At 40.0% G+C, this 16,779-nt stretch overlaps 1 protein-coding gene and 1 pseudogene across 4 annotated transcripts in view; one reads left to right on the forward strand and one right to left on the reverse strand.

Annotated features, from left to right (window-relative positions):
• CUL4B (cullin 4B) overlaps window positions 1-12,374 on the reverse strand; it is a 38,023-nt gene extending 25,649 nt beyond the window's left edge. For 2 of the 4 annotated variants that reach the window (XM_026017874.2, XM_026017873.2), the window contains exons 1-3: window positions 12,152-12,374; window positions 10,857-11,399; window positions 8,593-8,708 (exon numbers count right to left, since the gene is read on the reverse strand). In XM_026017874.2, coding sequence (XP_025873659.1) covers window positions 8,593-8,708; window positions 10,857-11,399; window positions 12,152-12,179 — 687 coding nt within the window. In that variant the 5' untranslated portion in view covers window positions 12,180-12,374. Of the gene's footprint in view, window positions 1-8,592; window positions 8,709-10,561; window positions 10,692-10,856; window positions 11,400-12,151 lie in introns of those variants that run through there. The other 2 variants (XM_072744511.1, XM_072744510.1) reach the window with 1 other exon arrangement.
• A 2,412-nt stretch (window positions 12,375-14,786) lies between these two features.
• LOC112934426 (small ribosomal subunit protein uS5 pseudogene) lies at window positions 14,787-16,037 on the forward strand (annotated as a pseudogene).
• The last annotated feature ends 742 nt before the right edge of the window (window positions 16,038-16,779 follow it).

The following is a 16,779-nucleotide window of genomic DNA, read 5'->3' on the forward strand; positions in this document are numbered from 1 at the left end:
CCATTAAAATTGACTCTAAGGGAGCATCCAAGTTCCGTAGGTTGGAGTGGAATTTTATAAATATGTACTTGGAAGTCACATTCCCAGCATGCAGGTCCAGTAAATAAATTAGCAAATGAAAAAGCTCAAAGAAAACCACTTATATCATTGCAGGAAAGTCACTGCGCCTCACCAGGAAACAGCAGGCCAATTAGATCCAATAGCTAAGAGGAATAAGAAAGCTGAGTCTCCCTTGGCCACTTTCCATGGGGCCTTGGGTTAGACCCTAAAGGGTGTATTTATGCTTGTTTCATGAGCCCTTCTGTTCACATTGGATCTCTATGGACTCTCCCCCTTCCTTCTTTAGTATTCTTTTCATTGTATCTCATGTTCCTCTTGAATGACTCATTTTCTCAGCACTTCTCATTTCCCTGCTTAGATTCTGTCTTTGTACTTTATCTTATCCACATTTCCCACTTCCAGTACTTCTCCAAGTCCTATATCTCCCATTCCATTCTGCTGTGTTTCTCTTTATTTATCTTCTAGGACAAAATACCATATTCCCTTACTACTCAGGTAGGTCCCACCTCTTCCAATAAGCTTTTCTTAACTGTTTCAACAGGGCACTATCCACCAATCATAACACACTGATTTATCAGTCAGTGCTATATATCTTTTTTTAAAAAATTCTATATTTGTGCATATCCTATCCCCCAATTCTCTTTAATGAGAAAAAGAGACCATGTGCTCATGTATCCACATACTCTTTTAATGCTTTGGGGGCTTTGAATCAGGCAATATGCCAAATTTTCGAAAAAAAACATACTTAAAACTAGCATTGTGTCTTGTACATAGAAGGGGCTTATAGTGTAAGTAGAAAACTGGCCAGAAAACATAGAATTACAAAACACTGCGTTAGGTGCTATGATGACAATAAGCATAGAGGCAAAGGCCCTAAGCCAGGCTCTTTAACAGGAGCAAGTCAGGAAAGGCTTCCTGAACAGAGGCAAAAAGGTGGAATCCCAAAGACTAGAGGAAAATGGATGAAGAGCTAGTGGGAATAATGAGAAACAGAGAAGTAAGCTGGGCTTTATATGCATACAATCTCTCCCATGCTTAGTTGGAGAGTAATTTAAGCAAGAAAAGCAGGAAAGGGAGTCTTGAAAGTCAAAATGAAACAGAACACTGTTTCTCTAGTTAGCCTTTATGAGTCTTAACATATATAGACCAGATCTAGTAATTTCCCTTCCCTGACAACCTTTCATCAAGCTCCTTAAGTACTGTTATGGAGAAATCCCATAATAGGTATTAAAAAATACAAAGGACTGCACCTCACCAGGAAACAGCAGGCCTGGTGGTACCTGGCTGGCCCAGACACCTGGGTGGCTCAGTGGATGAGCATCCGACTCTGGCTCAGGTCGTGGTCCTGGGATCAAGTCCCCCATTAGGCTTTGCGTGGGGAGTCTGCTTCTCCCTTTCCCTATGTCTCTGCCTCTCTCATGAATAAATAAAATCTTATTAAAAAGTCCAGGGTCTCCCTCCTGCCTTACACAGGACTCGACCTCTTTAAAAAATTAATTAAATAAATAAAACACTGCTGGAAAAGATACTCCCCAAACTAATAATGTTTGTGGACAGAGGAACTAGCTGAGTGCAAAGAAGGGTAGAGGGAAGTAAAACTTTCACTACATGCTCTGTAATACTTTTTGGGCTTTTAATAGGATGAATATATTAAGTACTCAAAAAAAAATATTCACCTCATCCAATAAACCCTTTCTACCTTCCCCACCTTTCAGCATGGCATTCAAGGCTCAATCTTACTATTTTAGTCTGAGGTCTGTTTATAATCTTCCACACACACCTTGATCTAAACACTCTGCTTTCCTTACTTTTTAAAGCAAGGTTTGTTTGGAGCAGTCATATGTGCCTAAAACAGGGGCTTCCAAAGTTTTTTGACAAGCCACAGTAAAAAATGCACTTTATGTCACAAGCCATTATACATAGATTTATGTAATTGAAACAGAATCTTCAAGAAACTATACTTACTACTATGTGATATTCTCCAATTATTTTCTATTTTATCTCTTAAAAAATGTTGGTCATAAACTACTAATTTCATGAACCTAACTAGAATCTAAGCACCTTAGGGGCAAGGCCTAAGTGATCTCTATATGCCCATGGCATCTGTCCAGCTTTGCACATAGGAAGCAGTAACTGATTCAACAAGGACTGTTTACTAAATAGGTACTCTGTATAGGTGCTGGGATAGAAACATGAATAGGGAAGTGTTAAATCACTACTTAAAGTTTGGAATAAGCTCTATTTTTTTAAAGATTTTATTTATTTATTCGTGAAAGACACAGAGAAAGAGGCAGAGACATAGGCAGAGGGAGAAGCAGGCTCTCCGTGGGGAGCTCGATGTGGGACTATATCCCAGGACCCGGGGATCACACCTTGAGCCTAAGGCAAATGCTCAACCACTGAGCCACCCAGGTGCCCCCAGGATAAGCTCTATTTTATTCCACCTCTTTGAAATGCACTACCAGAAATGCATTAAGTATTAATTATTTTATATTTCACTTCACATGCAACTATTTGTATCATACTCTACATAGTTTTAGAAGTCTCTTAAATAAAAAACTCTTTTTACTCAAGCTCCCAATCATTACTGGTAAATATGCTGCCTTAAATCATTTTTGAAGGCAGTCAAATATAAAATAGAAACATTTTAAAAAAAAAGAAACATTCTAGCAAGATTCTAACCTTTATTCCTCTAAATCCTAGCCCCTACCCTCCAAAATCCACACGTCACATCAAAAAACATGTTTGTCCGAAAAAAGAGAAAAAAAGCATGTTTGGCCGATACAAACAAAACCACTCACTCCAAAGAAATGTAAACGTGTAGCAAATGAAATATAAAACTATAGTTCCTGAAATCTGATGCTTTGGGGAATAAAGGATTTAAGAAACAGCAAAGGCACAAAAGATTTCATCTGGAACAAGGGAACGGAAATAAGGGTGAGCAATAAGCCTAGAATAAAAAATGAAGAGGATTAAAATAAGAATAAAAAAATACAATGACTGCAAACATAATTAAACATAGTATAGGAGGAAATCTAGAAACTTTTCTGATTTAACAATAGACACCCAGAAAGGTATTAAACTCCCATTAGGGTGCTGAACTCTGGTCATTGGCCTAATGGGTTGGGTCTTATTTTTCAAACCCCATGTTTATTTTTTTTTTAATTTTTTTTTAAATTTATTTATGATAGTCACACACACACACACAGAGAGAGAGAGAGAGAGAGGCAGAGACACAGGCAGAGGGAGAAGCAGGCTCCATGCACCGGGAGCCCGATGTGGGATTCAATCCCGGGTCTCCAGGATCGCGCCCTGGGCCAAAGGCAGGCGCTAAACCGCTGCGCCACCCAGGGATCCCTCAAACCCTATGTTTAAAGAAAAAGGAAAGCACAGTTTTCAAGAACTAATACAGCAATAAAATCTAAATTACCTTTTTACATTTAGTAAAAGTGGCTGAAATAAGATACTTGAAATATAACAAAAACTAAGAACTTGCAGAGAGGAAGCCAGACATGAAACCTAATTTTTCTTTTTACATCTAGGAAAAAAGGTTTAAATAAGACTAAAATTACCAAGGATTAAGAATTTGTAGTTGCATACTTTTTAAATTGCAGGGATAATATTGTGTACTAACTCAATAAAGAAAGAAGCAATATATGTGACAGATTAAACTTAAAAACATCAAGAGTGACAACAATTAAATAACCTTACATAGAATGCAATCAGTTACTCATCAATATAGAATACAAAAGCTGGTCATCTCTGCTAAGAATCTAACTACTCTTCTATAACTTCTGACTGCTTAAACCACCAGATTTTACAATGGGTAATAACCTATACTGAGAAGGACACACTATTTGCTTTCAGTCTTACGGTCATCTACTTGATAAATGAAGCGTTACTAGAAAAGTTCATTATTTAAGATTTACTTCACAAAAAGCTAACCAGAGTTCCCATTATTAATAATAAATAAAACTATTTCCAGCAGAATTGAAGTATGGATTAGGCTTGTCTTCAAAGAAAACAGCTAGACATTTATATTAAGAATAAATGGGACGCCTGAGTGGCTCAGTGGTTGAGTGTCTGCCTTCAGCTCAGGGTGTGATCCCGGGATTCGGGATCGAGTCCCACATCAGGCTCCTTGCAGGGAGCCTGCTTCTCCCTCTGCCTGTATCTCTACCTCTGTGTCTCTCATAAATAAATAAAATCTTTTTTAAAAAAAGAATAAATGTTATACTTTCATATGTAAACAACCAGGCAGTTCCAAAAAAAAAATGTAGCTGATTTAAAAACACTCCACAGGGACGCCTGGGTGGCTCAGCGGTTGAGTGCCTGCCTTTGGCCCAGGGTGTGAGTCACGGATCGAGTCCCACATTGGGCTCCCTGCATGGAGCCTGCTTCTCCCTCTGCCTGTGTCTCTGCCTCTCTCTCTCTGTGTTTCTCATGAATAAATAAATAAAATCTTTAAAAATAAATAAAAATAAATAAAAAATAAAAACACTCCACAGCTACTTATACAAAGGCTGAGAACATGAGGAAAATAATCCCTTTATTTAAAATACCAAAAATTCCAACTACTATAAGATACCACATGTAAAAAACAAGACATATTCTTGAGATGTAAAGGACACTGTTCCTAGAGAGTGCCTCTCTTTTTCTATTATTTTTTTCAATTTGGCTAATGGTGTCTACTGACACATATTTGGAATGTAATCTATTTATCAGCCAGCTGTTCGGGCCCAATGTGGATTTAGGATTTTAAAACATGTGTGGCTTTAAAGCTGTATAATAAAGTATAATCTTAAAATAAAAATATCTTTTTAAAAGACTCTTACTATCATCAACATCACTGGTGACACCAATAAATAGCAGACATTGTAATAAGTAGTTTTTTGCAGTATTTTACAGCTAAACAGCCCTGCCATATAGGTAACATTAGTCTTCCCATTTTACAAATGGGGAAAACAAAGCTTAGATAAGTAACTTGCCCAAAGTTATTATGAGTGGCAGATCTCTAATCTAAGCAAGCTGATGAACTCAAAGATCAGTGCATTTAACCATACTATCTGTAGTAAATCAAAAACAAGCAAAAAAAAAAAATCTCCCAAAACCCAAACAACATTAACCACTGCCTCACACTTAACAGGATTTCACGGTTGTCCAGGAAAGATAATTTTTAAGCTCAAGTACAATTCTCATTTAAATCACTTTTAAAAGACATTTGTTTCTTGCAAATGCACTCAAAACTACATGTTCTCTTCTAGAAATTAAAATTTTAGGGAGGCAGTACATGCAATCCACACTAGGGACTTCCATGCTTAAGATTTAAAACTTAACGGTTTTACATGCACGGACAAAAGTTCTGCACAGACACATGTGAAATAAACATTTACTTCAGAGATAGAGGCTACAATGGGGGAGTGAGGGATTTGGTGAACTTTTGCTTGGTATACTACATACTTCTATTGTCTCAATTTTATGAGAATAGGTTTTTTTTTTTGTTTTTTTTTTTGCCATTTCTCCCCTTACCCCCTCTTTAGGAGTACTTTTTAGGGGCACCTGAGTGGCTCAGTCAGTTAAGTGTCTGTCTTCGGCTCAGGTCATGATCCCAGGTGATCTCAGGGTCCAGGGATGGAGCCCCAACATTGGGTTCCCTGCTGAGCAGGGAGCCTGCTTCTCCCTTCTCCCTCTGCCTGCTGCTCCCCTTGCTTGTACACATGCTCTCTGTGCAAGTAAATAAAATCTTTAAAAAAAAATAAAACATTAAAAAAAGGAAGAGTACTTTTAATTTACATTTCAGTCAAAATTAAACAAGCACCTGAAATCCAGATGGTACAAAACAATTTTACTCCCTTTATCTTTTTATCCTTTTTGAACTTGAAAATCTCAAAATAAACTGAGAATAATCCAAAGGGAACATTTATAAAATTAGGGTCAAAAATGACAAAAGAGCTAGAAACAAATACTTTTGAATTTACTTCAGCAAAAATAGTAAAGTACTGTAAAAAATATAGAGAGTAAACAGTTATAACACTGTTTTTAGGCTAAAGAAATACAACTGAACAATAGCAGGTGATAATTCTGAAGTAGATAAAATGAAAAACACAAAAATACAAGCTATGAGCTCTTGAAACAAAGGAAATTTCACAGAATTAATTTATCAGGAAAATATTTTTGAACCCCAAAAGTCTATAAAAATATTCAAGGTAAAGTAAATAGGGTTCATTAACAATCACAGCCAATATGCTATAAATATAAAATGTGTCCAAATAATCACCATATATATACATACACACACATATATGAAAAAATTTATTTGGTGACAGTTTTTTCACTAAAGTAAAACTATTTATTTGTCTCTTACACTACACTATAGAAGCATTTGAAGTGCTGTGGTGTATTATTGAAGCAACATAGTAGTGAATGTGCACTGGACTTGAAAATTGGCCATCTCAGTACACTGAAAAGATATAAAAGATAAACCTGATTTGTAGAGGGCCACCTGCACTATATGAAACCCTTTGTGAAGTAGAGTAGTTATTATTCCTCTATTGATGAGGAAATTGAGTCTGGATAGCTTCTGCCTTTCCAACTCTAATTCCATAATTCTACTTTTATTACTGTACAACTCAGAAGCCTCATGTAACATACCAACATAGTCAAATAAGGTGGGCTTATCCTTAATAGCTTTGTACTACTACTTGACACAGTATTATAATGATTATATTGTGTAACATTATTACTATGTGTTGGGCATGTTCTAAGTGTTTTGCATGCACTGACTCGTTGAGATTTTCACAGCAACAGAAACTGGTGATCTTAATTGACTTATTACAAGTAAAAAAAAAAAAAAACCACACTGTGACTTATGCAAGAGCTTTACTACATCATCTTATATTTCTAGAATATAGCATTTCAAAGTGTTTTTCACATCTTGACTCTAGAAGCAACCCTGTTGAGGTAGATAGGACAAGTATTCTTTCCCCTATTTCACAAAGGAAGAAACTGAAGTTGAAGGAGGTCTAGTTTCTTGCTCAAGATCACAAGGGTAATAGCCACCAAAACAAGATCCCAAATCTGTCTTCAGATTCCTAATACAGGGTTTAACCATTACCGTAATATCTCTGCAACTAAAATGAATAGATAAAAATTACAAATTCTGATAAATCATACCACTTAATATCTTACAAGGCACTTATCAATATGAAAAGAACAAGCAGGGCACCTCGGTGGCACAGTTGGTTAAACATCCTGAGTTTTTGGCTCAGGTCATGATCTTGGGTTCTGAAATCTCAGGACCCAGAATCAGGCTCCATGCTCAGCACAGAGACCGCTTGAGATTATCTCTCCCTCTGCTCCCTCCACTGCTCATTAGTGCACACACTTGCTCTCTAAAAAATACACAAGCTATTGGACTCTGAAGTATTTTTTTTACATGAAACTGTTTATGCTATAACGGAAAGTAACTTCTTGAAGTGGTTGCGTCAAAAATACGGTAGGGCAGGGGCCCCTGGATGGCTCAGTTGGTTAAGTGACTGCCTTCGGTTCAGGTCAAGATCTCAGGGTCCTGGGATTGAGCCCCATGTCGTGCTCCCACTCAGCGGAGAGTCTACTTTTCTCTCTCCCTGCGCCCCCTCAGCTTGTGCATGTGCACTCTAATAGATAAATAAAATCTTTAAAAAAAAATACAGTAGGGCAAAATCATGGTAGTAAGAAGTCTAAATCAGCAATTGCCCTTAATGGTATATTTAAACTGAACACTTCAAGTATAAACCCATTTATAAAGCAAAAGAAACAAACCTGAACCTCAGATCAAGTCACTGGACTACAATCTGCTGATTTTTTGGTAAAGACAATCTTGTAGCCCAGAAAATAAAACAAACATAAAGAACAAGAAGAAGAAATGGCAGGGACGCCTGGGTGGCTCAGCGGTTGAGTGTCTGCCTTTGGCTCAGGGCATGATCCCGGTCCCAGGAGTCCCACATTGGGCTCCCTGAGAGGAGCCTGTTTCTCCCTCTGCCTGTGTCTCTGCCTCTCTCTGTGTATCTCTCATGAATAAAGTATTTTTTAAAGGAAAAAGAAATGGCAAAAGGCTACTAATATGAATGAAGGAGGATAAAGCATATAGAGAATATCTACATTTCTTGAGGCCATTCCTATAGGTAATACCACTTAGGGATAAGTACCATAACAGAATGACTTGTCATCAGAAATCACCTTTGGGATCCAGGCTGTATGATTCCATTATAGGTAAACCCTTGATAATACCAAGGTATTCCTCACTGTAAATCCCAGTCAGAAGGGTCCAAGGTAAACCCAATATATACCAGTATGACTATACTCATAGCTTATGTCAGAATGTTAGAGTATGTCAGAATATGTGGTCTGATTATAAAGCAGAGTACATAAATCAAAACATTTTCATTAGAAGGAAACCAAAAGTCTACATAAGGAGTCATTTCAAAATAAAATCCATATACATACCACTTCAATTTATGCTTGTCAAATCTGCTTATCCACATTAATACATACCTGGTAGAGTTCTTCTAAATTGTACTTAATTGAAGTACTATTCTGGATAGCTTCCACCGCTTCTTTCAGCTTCTGCCATGTTTCATCTGTGTAGTTCTCTGGTAATTTAGGCTTATCTAGGTGATATGTACAAACAAGGTTGATATCAGAATATGTAGGAATATAGTAATGGAAGGATCCATTAAAGTACAGTAATAGTATTACTGCTTTTCGAGGGTAAATTAGTACAGTAATAGTATTACTGCTTTTCAAGGGTAAATTGTGATTTTTATAATCACTACATCCAAATATTAAAGTAATTACTGCTTTTTAGCCTTAGCATAAAGAATAAAATTTGAAATGCCAGAATACTGTAAGTCATTTTGACTCACCTATTAGAATTAAAGGTGAGAGGTTTTTTTTTTTCCAATGGACTGTATTGCTTTAAAAAATCAAAATTCAAAAATCACAGGTAAAAACTAACAGTCCCGATCTTATTCTATCACATGTAAATCCTAAGTCAGTCAACATGAATTTTGCACCTAAGATTTAAAATACTGAATATCTACTGTGCACACAGTACCTTACAAACATCTTAATCTCCCTAACAATGCTCTAAGGAAGGTATAATTTATCTCTATCTTGCAACCGAGAAAACTGAGGCTAGAAAATACTCATTTAGTAAGGCTTGCCCAAGGTCATTAAAGCTAATCAGTGGCAAAACTGGGATTCTAACCCAACTCTGTTTGACCCTCACATTTATGCACCATCTACAAATGAAGAGAAACATCTTAACTCAGATTTTAATTTAAACTACATCCATGAGCAGAGTAAAATTTAAAAAAAATTAAAACATCCAAATGACTCCAGAACCTATGTAGCATTTTCAGAATGGACAAGACTACCTTAAGCCAAGCTTTAAACTTCATTGACCAGCAATGAGTATTTTTTAAATTAAAATATCCTAATGCCTTAAGGATATGTTTTTAGTTTAAGAGGGAAAGAAAAAACCCAAACAAAATCTCAGAAACCAGTATGCAAATGAAATTAGGATCATAGCTCCTCTCTTTAAAAATCCTTGACTATTAAATTGATATACTTTGGAACAGTGAACATATTAGTCAATTACAATTCACATTTACTTCAGAAAGGTCTACTATAAAATCAGAAAGATTACAACACTCTTAAGAACCTGGGGATGGGAGAGGAGTGATAAGAAAAAAAAAGAGAAGGTTAAAAATAAACACTATAACCCTCTGCTCTAGACAAAATAGAGCATATTTCTGATTTCCACACTAATGTTGAAAACACAAGCACTGAGAATCTAATTTTCTCAATACTGATATTTAGCCACAAGACACTTATCTGGTAAATATTACTTCAGTTCATTCATTTACTTTTCTATTTAATAAACATCTTAGCATCTATTACCTGCCAGTTAAGAATGTCGAAAAACTAAGTCAGAAAAACAGAAACAGTCAACAGAAAAAAGTAATTCAGTTCAATTATGTTTTTTAAAATTGTTGACTTTATATGCATCAATGCATTCATAATACTTTTAATCACATATCTCAAACATGAAATGAACAAATTTTCCTAAAAGCTGCAGGTCAGTACTTTAAAGCCCATTTTAGTGAAAAAAAAAATAGATGTAGTAATTGTTCCTATCTTTAGACTAGTGGTACACAGAGTTACTACTTCTGTGTATACAGTATTTTTCACTTCCAAATCCTATCTTTGGAAAGATATGCAGAGATCATAAATATTTTTCTCCAAAACTGCTTCCACAAGGAGTTTCAAGAATATAGTATCCAACATTATAAATCTAACTATAAATCATCTTTGAGCATGAAAAGATCACCAATGCTACCTGCATTTCTAGGGACTAGAGAATGTGGCCTACTGAAGCATAAAAATAAAAATCCCAGCAGTGCCAAAGCTCACTATGCACCTGAAACAAATAAACCTCTTTAGAATATAAATTTCTCACCTGTATAATCCAGATCAATCATACCGACTGGCAATGTTACACTGAGTAACAGATTAAACTGAGCCAGACATCAAATACTGCACAGAAACACTCCGGTGTATGCTTCAGCACAAGAATACTAACCACCCCCGGAAAATGAACCCTCCACCCAAAAAAGGACCTCCCTCCACCTCATTGATTATGCATAAAACACTAGGCCACCTCTATACTGTTTAATATATTAACATAAATAGAGCACGTGACCGCTCAAGTGTCAAATCCTTAGTCGGTGATTATGGATTTTGGCCTTGGTTACCTTTAAAGTTCTTGATCACTAACTTCTTAGCAGAGCCAGGCTTGCTGTTAGCAAAGCTAGAAGTGGTGGTAGAAGATTTGGCTAGGCCGTTTGCGTGATGCACCGAAGCCACAGAAGAGATTAATATACTCTTATTTTTAAGTTGCTGCTGCTGAGATGTTGCAGCAGTTGGTGAAGATGAGGAGGAAGAGGAGGAGGATTCCTCAGCCATCTTCGCATCAAACCCTACAAACTCCAGGGTGTCTTCAAAACGCAGCTTCTTCTGTATCGGTACGTGGCTGGAAGTAGCCACTGAAACCCCCAGGCAGAAGGACGAGGTTGAAGGGGATGCCGAATCCCTGGGTTGTAAAGGAGGAGTGGATGAGGAGGAAGAGGTGGAATCAAAGTCTTCTCTCTCGTTACTACTGTTACTGCTGCTACTGCTGCTGCTGTTTAACTTTCTCTTCTTGGCAGAGGTGGGCGGAGTGGTGCTGGTATTACCATCAGTGGCAGATCTGACCTCCTGAGCAGCAGCAGCAGCTGAGGGATTGGGGGAAGAAAAACCTGTTGGAAACATGAAAATAGCGGGGTCAACAGGCAGAGGAGCATCAAAAACCTACGTTTATATGCCTGCGTGCGTGTAGGAGAGAAGGTGGCAATGCTAGAGGGGGGAAGGGAAGAAAGAGAGGAGAAACACAGAGGACGAGAAGGAAAGTGAAGGGGGGGGCTACACCGGGGGAATGGGAGGGTTTGGGAAGGCGGATAGGCTGACACCAGGAGTGAGCAGAACGAGGGGGGAGAGCGAATGAGGAGGCAGACAGGTAAACGGCCGTGCCGTCCCCCTCCCCTGCTTTTCGGTCTCTCTCCCCCTTTTCTGCAGGAGCGACTCAGTGAGTCTGTGAGGCTGCAGCTCCTCCTCCTTTTCTCCCTCTCTCTGGGAGGGGAGATGCCGTGGTTGGGGGGAGGGGGGAAGGGGGAGGGGGAGAGAACCAGGGCTTGTTATTGTCAATAGCACAAGAGGCTAAAGATGGCGCCACTTCCGGTCACGCGGCGGCGAGGGAGGGGCGGTGTCTGTCCCCGGGAGTGGGGGGTGGAGAGAAGCACTGCAGGCGCCCGGGGGGCGGGGGAGCTGGCTGGGAGGGAGGCGGCGGGAAAGCGGCGGCTAAGGCGCCCCAGACGGTCGTGCTCCTTCTCTCGCTCTCGCTGCCCGCCCCCCGCTCCCTCTCCCTGGCAGCACTCTTCTTCCCTGGCCCGCCAGTAACTGCCACCCCCTCCTTAACGGTCCCGCGGGGAGCTTTGCGCTGCAGCGCCCTTACCGGAAGTGACTGGGCAGACACTTTTCATAGCGCCCAGATCCCGAAGCCCCCAGGTCCGCAGGACTTGAGTGGGGGGGGATGGGGGAGGGAGAAAAGGGGGGGAAGAGAAGTGGAAAGGGAGGAGGGGGCGGGCTTTTGAGACACCTCCCGAGTTCCTGATTGGAGCTTTCTGAACGCGAGGCGGGAGGGGTGGGGGGAAGGTGGCGGGAGAAGCAGCGGGAAGGAGCCTGAAGAGGAGGGAAGGTGGTGACGGTGAGGGGCGGGGTGAGCTAGCTGGGAAAAAGGAGGAGGAGGAAGAGAAGAAGGGAGGGAATAAAAAGTTAGGGAGCGGAGAATGGAAACTTTGAAAGAGATAAAGGAATAAGGAGGGATTGCAAGGCAAGGGGAGTAACCCGAAATGGAGGAAAACATAATCATAGCATTATGCCTGCTGCCAAGCAGGAATGTCATGATGTTAAAATAGGAAAGGAAAAGAAAAAGATCTTAGAAAATGAGTTTTTGCTTCGATTGACCTATACATTGTTTATCTTATGTCAAGGACGCCCCTGACCCAATATGAATAGGGCCTGAATTTTGGTACCTTTCTGAGTAATGTAGCTACAAATCTTCTTACCTTCCTAACAGGAGCATTTTCTAAGATGGCTGGCCAGAGTTGAGGGTGCATTATAAGGCCCAAGAAACAGGAAGGTAACTAACACACACACACCCCCCACACACACAACACAGTTCCCAGGACCAAGCCCAACCCTGATCTCCTCCGTTGTCAATCCAGTAATTTACAGACTAAACATAGCTACTTTTACCAAATCTCAGCTCATACACTGTTTTAAAGAACACATTTTAGGAGAATGATGTTGACAAAAATCAATGGTTTCTAACAATGTATTCCACAAGCCCAAATTTCCAAATGGATTACTTGTAAGAACAAACCTCTAAATTTGGTTAAGTTAGCAACAATAAGCCTTGTAAATTTCCTGCTAGAAGTTTTTATTTAACCTGAGGGTATGGAGGGCAGCACAATGTGAAATAAAACAAGATCTGCCAACCTGTTTATCGTTCTAACTGCAGAAATATTCAGTAAGTATGTACTGAAAGACTTTATCCCACACACTATACCAGGGCCATGCCATTGAGAATCCAGTAGAGGAAGACATTTTCTTTTTTTTTAAGATTTATTTATTTATTTATTCATGATAGACACAGAGAGAGAGAGAGAGGCAGAGACACAGGCAAAGGGAGAAGCAGGCTCCATGCCGGGAGCCCTACATGGGACCCGATCCCGGGACTCCAGGATCACGCCCCGGGCCAAAGGCAAGCGCCAAACCGCTGAGCCACCCAGGGATTCCCCGAGGAAGACATTTTCAAAATGAATTTCCATAACAGTTCTATAACAAATGTATAAAGTGCTCTGGAAACAGGTGAACCAAGAGATTAGGAGGAATTTTGGAACAGTCAGTTTCACGAGGAATTGTTTATGCTGGGTCCCAAAGTGGGAACTGCCAAAAAGACAAGAGGGGAGAAGGTGAAAGGCATTCTGGGCAGTGGAAATGGGCTTAGCAGGCAGTTGTGAAAGGTCCTGGCCTGTTTATGGAACTATGGAAAGTACAGTGAAGTTAGTAAGATGTCTGGTTGGAAGTAAGGAAAATGAGACTCTGGAGGGCCTGGGTGGCTCAGCAGTTGAGCATCGGCCTTCAGCTCAGGGCATGATCCTGCAGTCCTGGGATTGAGTTCCACATCGGTCTGTGCATGGAGCCTGCTTCTCCCTCTGCCTGTGTCTCTGCCTCTCTGTGGCTCTCATGAATAAGTAAATTAAATATTTTTTTTTTAAAAATAAAGAAAATGAGGCTCAAAAGTGTCTGGGTAGGGTGCCAAAGGCAGGTTGCCCAAAATGTAACACAATGGCATACTGATTATTTTGAATTGAAGCTACTTGGGAAGCAACTGGTGAAAGGACATGCAGACCCACTGCTGTCCCTCTGAAAGCAGGAAACAAATCTCCTATAAGAAAAATATCCTCCCTGTACTAAGATATAAAAAGACATCCTTATTACCAGAGATAGAGACTTTAAAGCCAAGAAAGATGCAGAAACATTTTTCTAATCCACCTCAACTTAAATTCTGCTTCGAATTCCCTAATTAAAGCTCCCAAACACTTGTTTTCTTTATCCTGTCAATGCCTCACAAATTTATTGTTTCATTGTCTAAAATGTATAAAAACTGCCTGTCTTGTTCATTTCTTGAGGTCTCAATTTCATAATTGGGCCTCTGTGCCTACATAATAAAACTTTGGGTTTTTTTCTCCTATTAATCTGTCTCATGTAAATTTAATTCTTAATCCAGCAGGAAGACCTTGAAGGGTAGAAGGAGAATTTCTCCTTCCCTCCTCTGGTGCACAAAGCCAACGGTCTGGTCTACCTTGCAGCCTAGGGTAGACAGCAAGGAGAGGAGGGAGCAAGCTGGGCTTTTAAAAGCAGGGGAGTAACAAGATGATGGGTAGTGTAAAAGCAGTTTGTATTGAATAGTTTGAGATAGACAAATCAGAACTCTAAGAATAGATCCATTTTGTAGCTGCTTATACAAACCCACTTTTTGTTTATGTATTTATTTTTAAAATTTTAGATCTTCAAAAGTCTTTGGTTAAATAGCAAATCCACCTTGAGCAAATCCACCTTCTCCGAGAGACCACCAAATGGCGGATGACGCCGGTGCTGCGGGAGGCCCGGAAGGCCCGGAAGGCCCGGAAGGCCCGGAAGGCCCGGAATGGGAGGCCGCGGCGGCTTCCGGCTTCCGCAGAGGCTTCGCCAGCGGCATCCGGGGCCGCGGCCGTGGTCGGGGCCGGGCCGAGGTCGCGGAGCTCGCGGAGGCAAGGCGGAGGACTAGGAGTGGATCCCCGTCACCAAGCTGGGCCCGCCTAGTCAAGGACAGGAAGATCAAGTCCCTGGAGGAGATCTCTTTTCTCTGCCCATCAAGGAATCTGAGATCATTGACTTCTTTAGGGGGGCATCCCTCAAGGATGAGGTTTTGAAAATCATGCCCATGCAAAAGCAGACCTGTGCTGGCCAGCGGACCAGGTTCAAGGCATTTGTTGCCATCGGAGACTACAACGGACACTTCGGTCTGGGCGTCAAGTGCTCTAAGGAGGTAGCCCCTGCCATCCGTGAGGCCATCATCCTGGCCAAGCTTTCCATTGTCCCCCTGTGGTGAGGCTACTGGGGGAACAAGACCGGCAAGCCCAACACTGTCCCATGCAAGGTGACTGGTCACTGTGATTCTGTGCTGGTGTGTCTCATCCCTGCCCCCAGAGGCACTGGCATTGTCTCAGCCCCTGTGCCCAAGAAGCTACTGATGATGGCTGCTATTGACAACTGCTACACTTCGGCCAGGGACTGCACTGCCAGCCTGGGGAACTTTGCCAAGGCTACTTTTGATACGATCTCCAAGACCTACAGCTATCTCACCCCTGATCTCTGGAAAGAGACTGTGTTCACCAAGTCTCCCTATCAGGAATTCACTGACCATCTTGTAAAGACCCAATCCAGAGTCTCTGTGCAGAGGACCCAGACTCCAGCTGTGGCTACCACATAGTTTTATACAAGAAAAATAAAAGTGAATGTGCTATTTGATTACAATTGGCTAAGAGCAAGGCTCTAATGGAACTTAGGCCCTAGGGCCACAGAGAACTGTAAGAGAGGCTGAAAAGCGGGGAAGATGGACTCCTCTATTTTGAAAGTCCCATTTTGTTCCTGCTGCCTAAAATGAGACTGTAAACTCTTAAAGCCAAGGAAGGTATACTGAAACAGTAAACTTTCCTTTATGTGTCTCATACTTCACAGGATGCTGAGTAACTGTAAATGCAGAGTAAATACTGAATTGAATATCCTCATTTGAATGAGAATAAAATAATGCTGTGTCTTTACAGAAGAGGATTAACTGACTAATTTTCCAGATTTAATGAACAAGGTTTTTCTACTTTGTGTAGTTCTATTCCTTAGAAGGGTGTGTGGATGGGCCAGGTGATAATGGCTCGAATTGATACCTTTTCTAGAAGTATTTGCATTTTAACCAATGATTTTTCAAGACTGAAAAAATGGGGCTTGTTCTAATTCATGTAATTGTATTTCTTAAAGGGTATATGAAAGTGCTAGCTATTTTAAAAATTATAAATACTAGTACAACTGAAAGGGAATGGACATAAATGCAGAAAACTGCTTTTGCTATTCAAAGATAAACATTTAGACTAACATAAAGCATAGCTGAGTCTTGTTAATATTCAACTACATTCTAATAATAATAGCTCCCAATCTGACATGATTATCTAAGCCCTTCACTCTTCCAAGTTACATGTTAGCTCTAAAAGCATAATCCTTGGCTCTTGAGCACTAGTTCACTTTGAATGACCTAGTAGTCTAACTTACTATTTAAGTTTTCCATGAAATATCCTTAAAAGAGTTTTGTGGAAAAATATTTTTCTTTTTTATCTTGGTGACTAATTGTAATCTTCCTTTTGATATCGTAACAACCTTATTTTATTTTGTGCCAGGTCAATCCTCATATATTTAGTACATCTTAACATGGATATGTAATTTTAATAATGATATTTTTATTTTTTAATATTTACTTATTTGTGA

The sequence above is a fragment of the Vulpes vulpes genome, chromosome X (assembly GCF_048418805.1).
Source record: "Vulpes vulpes isolate BD-2025 chromosome X, VulVul3, whole genome shotgun sequence".
Taxonomy (NCBI): domain Eukaryota; kingdom Metazoa; phylum Chordata; class Mammalia; order Carnivora; family Canidae; genus Vulpes; species Vulpes vulpes.